Genomic DNA, 8,782 nt, shown 5'->3' on the forward strand with positions numbered 1-8,782 from the left:
CTGATTGTTTTATCCCACCGTCTGATATTGTTTCTTAAGGATACAAAACCACATAATGTGAATTATGTTAAAAATTAGATGCCCTAATTCTACATTATTGAAAGCAATAAAATCACAAAAAGAAGAAATCTATAAAAAAAAAAAAAATGGTGAAAAATAAATTTATAAAAAAAGGTCGATCTACAAAATTATCAAGACACAATTAACTCCACAACTTGACAAATCAGATAAGAAATCTTAGCAAACTAACCGTGAAGGCATGCAAACCAATCTCAACGAAGGGTTATGACGATTAAGCGGGTTCTACTTTTCTTTAAATGCCTCACAATATGACACAGAATATAATCTGTTTAAGATATGAAAGACCTTTTTAAGATTTTGTTCTTAATTTCAAACTAATTAGGATGCTTTATTTTTCTAACCAGTCTCAAGCGAATCTAACCTGATTATTAATGTTGTTAATTATTCCGTTGACACTTTTTATATGTTAAAACGCAAAAGTTGAAAAGGCTAACAATATATATAGGCAGGAAAACCAAAGTTAATTATTAATAGTTCGCTTTTTATTAAGTTGGGGAGGAATCAATATTGTAAGTTTGCTCATATATGCAAATAAACTATAGCCCTTAACGTTTGGGGGAAATAGTTTTGGAAGTAATTTTGTAAAGAATTAACCATTTAGGAAGAATACAGGAATCTAACGACAGTACGCCAGCGTGATAAGTTAGCAAGACTCCAAGATCTATTTTCATTTATAAAAATGTCTTTAGCAAAGCTAAAAGCTGGGTAAAAGTGCCAAAGCAATGGAAGAATAAGTTATTTCTTCTTCGGTTCGCTAATTCGAGTTAAGATATTATGTTGTATACGAGTTTTTTACTATAGTAAAAAAGTTAAATGTGACTGTTTCTAAAAGCTTTTTACTGTAACAAAACTCGAATCAGCGAAAAGAATGAGACCTATTTTTCTTCTTTCTAATATAAAAAATATGGCAAGAGTATAAATTATAAGGAGTTCACGTTGGGAGAGTAATTCAAAAACAGTCTGGTGCTTCTAAATTAAAAGAAATTGGAATTCTCATTTCAAAGAATATATGTGTTGGTTTCTTTCTTCTTTCATTGAGGTGGGGAAATTCAAACTTAAAACGTAAACAATAAAAGATGGGAACGTAGATTTACCAGAAAACTTGTGATTACCACGTCGTATGCTAAAAATGATTTCGAGTTAAAACACACAATAATATATAGAATATCCTCTTCACAAAACGACAATTTACGGAGTACCACAATAGAGCGATAAATTTGTTCAAAGAATAGAGGTCGTCATGCAATTAGTAATAAGGTATTAATATTAATTTTCTGTGAAACTATCGTATCCGACCTTAGCTCAGTTGGTAGAGCGGAGGACTGTAGTTGCTAAGCAGGTAATCCTTAGGTCGCTGGTTCGAATCCGGCAGGTCGGAAAATTTTTTTCACTTATTTTTTATGTTTTCCTTTTAATTTTACATAAGCTCTCTCTCTCCCTCTCCCGTTAAATAGGAACCTACTATCTTATTTCTCTTTTGACATTCTTGTATTCATCTAATTTTATTTGAAAAATGACCATTTCTTGTCATTTGAGAATGACCTGGGCTTTTAGATGCACATAAACTAATTATGTGTATATACGACTTCTAATGGAGTTTTCCTTGCCAAAAAACAAAAAATTGTGAAGGCGGATTTTTCTTTCAAATTCCCTCAACTTATGTATTTTCTGCTTATAGATGGATAAAACAATATTAAAAAAAAAAAAACCAAGAATAGACGTTTTTGGCACACCAGTTTTGACCTACAACAACATTCTCGTCGTGCTAATTCAAGGGGTAAAAACACTCACAAACACATTAGATATTGTTTAGGAGATAATGGGGCATAAAACAAATATTTGACCAGCATAAAAAAAGAAGATTCATCTTGCCTGTAGTCTAAAGAAATTCCATAATTAGGTATTTTACCAAATTCCTATTTACATTCCCTTCTTTCCACGAAATACGACAACTATATCTAGAATAAGATAATTCTTTGTCAAGGTCTAAAAAACTACTCTAGAGGTAGGATAGACAACTTTAAAATGCGATTTTCATTCAATTTTATTAAATCATTACAACTTTAATTTAATCTAAATGATTTTACTTTGATCTCATAACTAAAATCTATTTAATTTGATATAATAATAAGAAACTGTATTTACTTATAAAGTTTGGAAGCTTTTTTGATAGACTAATAAAATGAAATACTGATAATTTTTTTAAATTTGTATTAAACAATGTCTGTTTTATATATATTTTTTAATTTAATGTGATTTTAATTAAATATTATGGTTAAAAATTAATACTATATATAAGATTGTCTGACTAAAAAACTCTCAGTAGACTCTCTTACTGAAGAAACTCTCATAAAATTTTTCTATCTTAGTGCTGAATTCTCTATTGAATAAATATGCAACCTCAAACTTATAGAGAGACGGTGATCATTTCCATTTCCATAACGAAAAATCAAGAATCATTAGGCAAGTAGGCTACTAGCCATCCGCACATGGACAAGCAATATAGCCACGCAAGTCAACAATTCAATTTTCATAATACAATGACATAACTCTAATTATAATTGATTTTTTGTCTTCTTATTTTTGGTCAAGATCTTGATTGGAAACTTCCATCACCTGTGAAACTCCAAATAATGTTTTATCGGAAAAAAAAAAAAGAAAATTAGAGCTTATTACACTGATACTCTTATATTTTACTAAAATAATAGATACCCCTTAATCGAAACTAATCAGATTAACACTTCTCGACTTTTCATCAAAATTATACAGACACTCTCTTTATTAGTTGACCGTGAATTGATTGTCAATTTTAACCATTAGATTTTTTAAAATGTCAAAGATGTCCCTCTATTTATCAGAAAATATTTATAAGTTGTACATAATATTTGAAAGATGTTTTTACTCTTATTTAGCATCAAAAAATGTGTTTATTTAATTTTTACACACTTATAACCATAATTATTACTCCAATAAAAAGATATATATTTTTTATTTTTTTTCCTAAAAATCCTTTATTTTAATAACGTTCTCCATCCACTAAACTAGCATATTAAATTAAAAACCATTTGATACAAAATATTAAATGCATTAATATTTTTTAACATATTTTTACGTTAACTCTTTAAAAATATTACAACAGAAAAATAAAATAAAAAGGAATCAAAGCAAATTTAATGTAGAGATAATTTTGACATTTTTCACTAAAAGTTAACAAAATTTAAATAGATTTATTACTATTATTAGATTCGATCAAGGAGTGTTATTGTAATTTTAAAGTGCGTTTGGTAGATGGACCGAGAATTATGATTATGGATCCTAGTTCAGAATCAGTATTTATTTACAGTGATTCTGAATCAGTGTTTAGTTTGGACGATTCTAAATCATGATTCAAAATCTGATGTGATATTTTAAACTAACTCAAATCATGATTTTAAAACACCCACCTCTTATTTTAAAATCATGATTTAAACCTAAAATTATAATTTATAATTTTAATTCTAATATCATAATTAAAATTACCTTAATTTAAATTTTCATACTAAACAAATCCTTTAAAATAATTCATGATTCTAGTTCTAAAATAATTTCATACCACAATAAAAAAAAAAAACACCAAAAAAAGGATGATCAAGAAATAGTGCTGTTAGTGTGAGCTTAGGACAATTCTCATATCCGTGACCGCTGACACCCTACCACCGACCCCAATTTTATATTTATTTGAAACATACATAAAGCTATGAGCACCTCTCTGACACACCGCGGCTGGCATCTTGCCTCTATTAATACCTGTCTTACTGTCTTGTCCCCTCTCTCTGACATCTTCTATGTCCCACTTCCCCATTCCCCCTAATCTCTTTTCATCCAAAAAGTCTCAGCTTTTCCAAACTGCTAAACTAATCACCCCACACCGTTTAGTTCGTTAAGTGCGAATTTTTTATTTTTATTATAATAAAAAATTAAATATAATTATTTTTTGAAAAAATGTTATTATAACAAAATTTAAGTTTTAAACTAAAACATGTCAATTATAATTCTGCCCCTTTTCCAAAATTGCCTTTTCATTAGAACTATCACAGGGAAAAAAAGAAAAAAAAAAAAAAAAAACTTTATTTTCGTACTAGTCCATTCAACAAGGGATTATTTTGTATGACAAATTTATTAGCCGGTTCAAAAAAAATACATATGTATGTACAATAACGTTGACGGGTTATTATATACTTGTTTATCTTATACACGAACCGGCTATTGTACACTCCGCAGGAACCCATTATTTTCTCCTCTTTTTTTTTTTTTTTTTTTTTCCCAAAGGCCAAAACTGTTCTCCCACACATAGTGCTGTTATGTACCTATGTATGATTATATTCGTCACAAAGACACCGAAAAAGCATCCAACCACAGAATGCCGACTCAGCATAGGGCTCACATGTCAATGCCAAAATCCCGAAACCTCTTTAAATGGCTGCTCCCCCGGTCCCACCAGTCCCCGCTATAAAAATTCTGTCTCTGACGTAGACGAGAAGTCCAAGAAAACCCAGCTGTCCTCCACTACAGTTTGCATGCAAACAAACAAGAAACCCATCCTCGCCGTTCAAAGCACCTCATTGGCTGCAATGTAGAACCCACTAAAGACAACCTACGTGGCGGATACTCATTGGCTGGAAGCCATCGAGCGGCGGTAGGATCGGTCCAGCTTGTTGGCTAGAGCTGAAAGGACCTGCCATGTGGCGTCCCCTTGTTCGATCTGATTGTTAAAAAGTAGGGCCCGCCTAACGGTGGGGTCCATGAGGTTCTTTTGTATGGCAGTGAGATTGGTCGACGCCACGTGTTCCATAATCATTCCCAACTTTCCAACGTCCCTTTCCGCCACCGTTAGGGATATCTCCGCCCACCGCACCGCCTCCGGGAAGGGCAACCGGATGTCGTCCGCGATTATGACCGGCACGCACCCCAAAACCACGGACTCCACCAGCCTCGGGCTCCACGGAGCCCACCCAAGCGGGCACAAACAGAACACTGACCGTACAATCTCTGACTGGTAACCGGCAAACCTATGCCTTTGCAGGTAAAACCTCCCGTCTCCGCCGTATTTCCTCCATATCGCCGTCCTCACCCGCCTAAAGGGGTAGCAAACACAAATACGAAAATAATCAGGGGCTTTTCAGCAAATCATTAATAAAATAAAATAAAAAAGATTTTGATTAAGAATGAGATAAAAATAATGATTTACTTACTTGCTGTAAAACCGGCCACTAACATTCTTCGGGTGGACCTCCATTTTCCCACGGAAGAAGGCAAAAATGTCTCGCCCGCCGTTCGCCGGAGCTCTCTGCAGCGTTGTACGTACGCTCTCCGGCGACACGTACGGCGGTATCACAACATTCTCAACGTCTTGACATGGGTGTTTGCCTTTGACCCCGAACGTCTGCAATATTATTGACTTCTTCAAAAACCCCGGTATTCCATCCGCAATCGCCACGTTCTCCTACAAAAGCAAGGAAAAATAACAGAACAGAAAATTTTAAGAAACGTTAAAAAGCCATGAATGAATTAAATGAAAATCTGTAGTTGTGCGAACCATGGTGTGGAAGCAAGCGCCGAAGTCGTGAGAAGCGACGAAGACGTGGTCGGAGCCGAGGGTGCGGTTCCAGAAAGGGTATTCGGAGGAGATGAGGTTGACGGCGGAGGATAACAGAGAGCGGGCGTGGCCGATGGCGGGGAAGCCATTGACGGTGCTGAAGTTGCAGGAGACGTAGATGGGGACGAAGAATAAGTCGGCCTCGTAAGGGTCAAACGTCCGTACGTCGCTGGTCAACAGGGCTCTGTGTATGGCCACCTCCGACGCGAACAAGTGGTTGCTACACCTCTCGTTGTTGAGCCAGTCCGTGTTGTATTTGGGTGGCAAATCGTATACGTATATCTTCAAGTCTTTTAACGACGACAACAACCCTGTAAACCAGAAAAAAAAGCAAAAAAGAAACGGTCAAAGAAAAAAAGAAGAAAAAAAGAAGAAAAAAATTAAGCAGGAAAGGAAGAAACTTGTATGACCTTGTTGATCGTGGGTTTGTTGGAGAATATGGGATTGAGAATCGGAGCCGGTGAATTCAATGAGTGCGCGAGAAGAGGCGGAAACGACACGCGTTTTGGAAAGAAAGGTGGGATTTTTGTTGTCGTTGGTGTTGGTGTTTGTGGTGGTGGTGATGAGATAGGGGCTGAAGAAGTAAAGAGTCAAAGAAAGCCAAAGAAGCCATTTGTAGTATCTGAAAAAGCAAGACTTTTCATGGGGTCTTCCATGCTTGTGCTGCAAAAGCTTCATCCTCACATAGAAACCCCTGTTCTTTTGGGTCCTTTTTATCTGCTGCTGTGGCGGCTCCATTACAACCGTCTCTTCATCTCATTTAAACCCAACAAAGATTGAATCTTTATCCAACAATACTAGGGAGAAATTAAAGATAAAATAAATTTTTCTGGTTTTGAAGTATTACAGTAGTTGAGGAAGGCCTTTCGGTTTTTGGTAAGGGAAGAAGTGGAAACGAAGGAACAGTGATTGGATTATGAGATATGTGCGGTGTTTGTTGGCGTTTCGTTTTTGCAACAAAATATTGAAAAAAAAAACTCTAATACAAGAAAAATGAATGAAGATCAGCAATTTGGAGTTGGACCAATATTTTGTTTAATTAAATATATCTGACCATCTTGGCAAACGGGTATGGTTAAGTTTTGGTTCATTTACGGTGGAATATAGAATTTAAAAAGAAGAAGAAGAAAAAAAAAAAGAATATAATTTTTCAAATTGAAGTACAGTTTGGAGAGAGAGAGGAGAGAGATGGATTTTCAGGGTGTCACGTGATGATGGAGCAGTATGGACCGCGGCTAAGGTCTCGGTTCCTATGCTTCTCTTGATCCTTGTTGGCGTCTTTTGAGAATTTCTGACCAAATTAGATGACGAAATTACCCTTACTGATTTGGTCCATGTGAGTCATTTTGGAAGTCCATTTCCGTAAAATGGCTGTACTTAATCTCGTAATTTCCGATAAGCTGGTTGTTAAAACACCTTTTCCAAGATTGTCTCATCTCTTTGTTGCGACATTTGTATAGCAAAGCAGTGAAAGACAGCTGCGGATTCAGCGGATGATATTGACCGTAGATTTTGTTTGATGCACGGTCCAGATCTTTCAAATGTAGAGGTTGGCTTTAAATACTCATATTTGATTTTGATGGAGATGGAAAATTGGTGATTCCATTTACATGTTCACTGGAATTTAACAAAGTGGGGATAAGATATTAAATTCTGAAAAGTCGAACAACATAGCACATGACATGACCATAGAGTAAAAAGGAAAAAAAAATTAGAAAATAATTGTACAATGTACACTCATAAAGGCCCTTTTAATGCACGTCAATAATGCTGAGTAAAGTTTTTTGGTGAATAATGTGAATAGTTACAAATCCTAGGAAAAAAGCAAGAGACCGCAAGTGTGCAAAGATTTCTTCAATTTTATTTCAAGTGGTTTTGTCTTAGTAATGGCTTTGTTGAAAAAATCAACTCTCTCTATTATCATCTGAATTATCTTCATCAAATTAATAGTTTCAATATTATATGAGCCAATAAGTGACACATGTTTAGTTCTCGATATCATCTAAGTCATAAATTTGAGTTCGTCCACCTCTAGAATCACATGCCAAACAATATAAATAGTAATAATAATAATAATAAGCTTTATACATCGATCCTAGTCTACATTTCAAAACATTAACAGCTTGTAGGCCTCATTCATTTTGTCGATTCGAGTTTAGAATTCGAATTTTGCTACAGTAAAAAGTTCTCATAAACAGTCACATCTAACTTTTTTGCCACAGTAAAAAGCTCTCACACAAAATCACATCTCAACTCGAATCAGCGAAGTGAACGGACGTGAGTTTAACTTGAGTTGAACTTATAACTTGAGTTTATGTTTGGTTGTATACATTTGAGTTATGGTTTGAGATACGAATCTTTTTGAGTTTGTGTTTGAGTGAGTCAAAACTTGAATTTGTATTTATATAGTATTTTAATAAAAACTCAATGCTGATGAAAAATTTTAATAGGGTATATGGGTCGGGTTTTATTCGTCTTTTCGTTGTCAACGCATAGAAAAAAAAACATCTCAGTCAGAATTAAAACGAAAAAATTATAGCATTTTTAAGAATAGAAAAAATATTGTTCATTAATTTGAGTTCGAGTTTCTGAACTCGAGTTGAAGAGAAAACTTGAACTCTAGTTTTAGTTCTAAACTCGAGTTTGAACTCGAATTTAAACTCGAATTTAAACTTAAAAGAACATGAACTCGAATAAAGTTGTAACTCGAGTTATCTTTTTTGAGTTTTTCATTCAAAAGAACGAGCCCTAAATTTCGTCAAAATTACATAAAAATGCAAAATTAGCAGAATTTGATGTAAAATTCTCAAAAAAAATAAAAATTGATCCTGAACATATCTTGATTTTTTTTTAATCACACAAAATTAGTTTGTATTGAACTATTTGAATGATTTTAGGATTCAGTAAAAATAGCTTGCTTAATATAGAGATGGCACCAAAAGGATAAAGCTAAATTAGTCGCCCATTAATGGCCAAGCATGTAATGTAATCCAAAAGTGAGCAAATCTGATATCGTTGCGATTATAATCACAAACAAAAAATGTAAAAATGAAAAAGGTAAGTCCG

At 34.2% G+C, this 8,782-nt stretch overlaps 1 protein-coding gene and 1 non-coding gene across 2 annotated transcripts; one reads left to right on the top strand and one right to left on the bottom strand.

Moving 5' to 3' along the window:
- Nucleotides 1-1,372: 1,372 nt before the first annotated feature.
- TRNAY-GUA lies at nt 1,373-1,459 on the top strand. The gene is given in 2 exon segments: nt 1,373-1,409; nt 1,424-1,459. It is a non-coding gene; the product is annotated as a tRNA-Tyr (tRNA).
- A 2,811-nt stretch (nt 1,460-4,270) lies between these two features.
- LOC21403519 (probable glucuronoxylan glucuronosyltransferase IRX7) lies at nt 4,271-6,845 on the bottom strand. Its single transcript, XM_010113535.2, has 4 exons — nt 6,127-6,845; nt 5,657-6,027; nt 5,313-5,563; nt 4,271-5,195 (listed from the first exon to the last, which is right to left on the bottom strand). Exons 1-4 carry the CDS (start codon nt 6,452-6,454, stop codon nt 4,730-4,732), a joined length of 1,416 nt encoding a protein of 471 aa, XP_010111837.1. The 5' UTR covers nt 6,455-6,845; the 3' UTR covers nt 4,271-4,729.
- Nucleotides 6,846-8,782: the final 1,937 nt, after the last annotated feature.

Source organism: Morus notabilis, unplaced genomic scaffold (genome assembly GCF_000414095.1).
Source record: "Morus notabilis unplaced genomic scaffold, ASM41409v2 Scaffold888, whole genome shotgun sequence".
Taxonomy (NCBI): Eukaryota; Viridiplantae; Streptophyta; class Magnoliopsida; order Rosales; family Moraceae; genus Morus; species Morus notabilis.

What these genes read in the sequence shown, in the direction of transcription:
- LOC21403519 (XM_010113535.2), bottom strand. Translation starts at nt 6,454, where the DNA reads ATGGAGCCGCCACAGCAGCAGATAAAAAGGACCCAAAAGAACAGGGGT. An exon ending in GCGCTTGCTTCCACACCATG is followed by an intron (nt 5,564 to 5,656) that starts GTTCGCACAACT and finishes TTGCTTTTGTAG; the next exon opens with GAGAACGTGGCGATTGCGGA. An exon ending in AGTGGCCGGTTTTACAGCAA is followed by an intron (nt 5,196 to 5,312) that starts GTAAGTAAATCA and finishes CTACCCCTTTAG; the next exon opens with GCGGGTGAGGACGGCGATAT.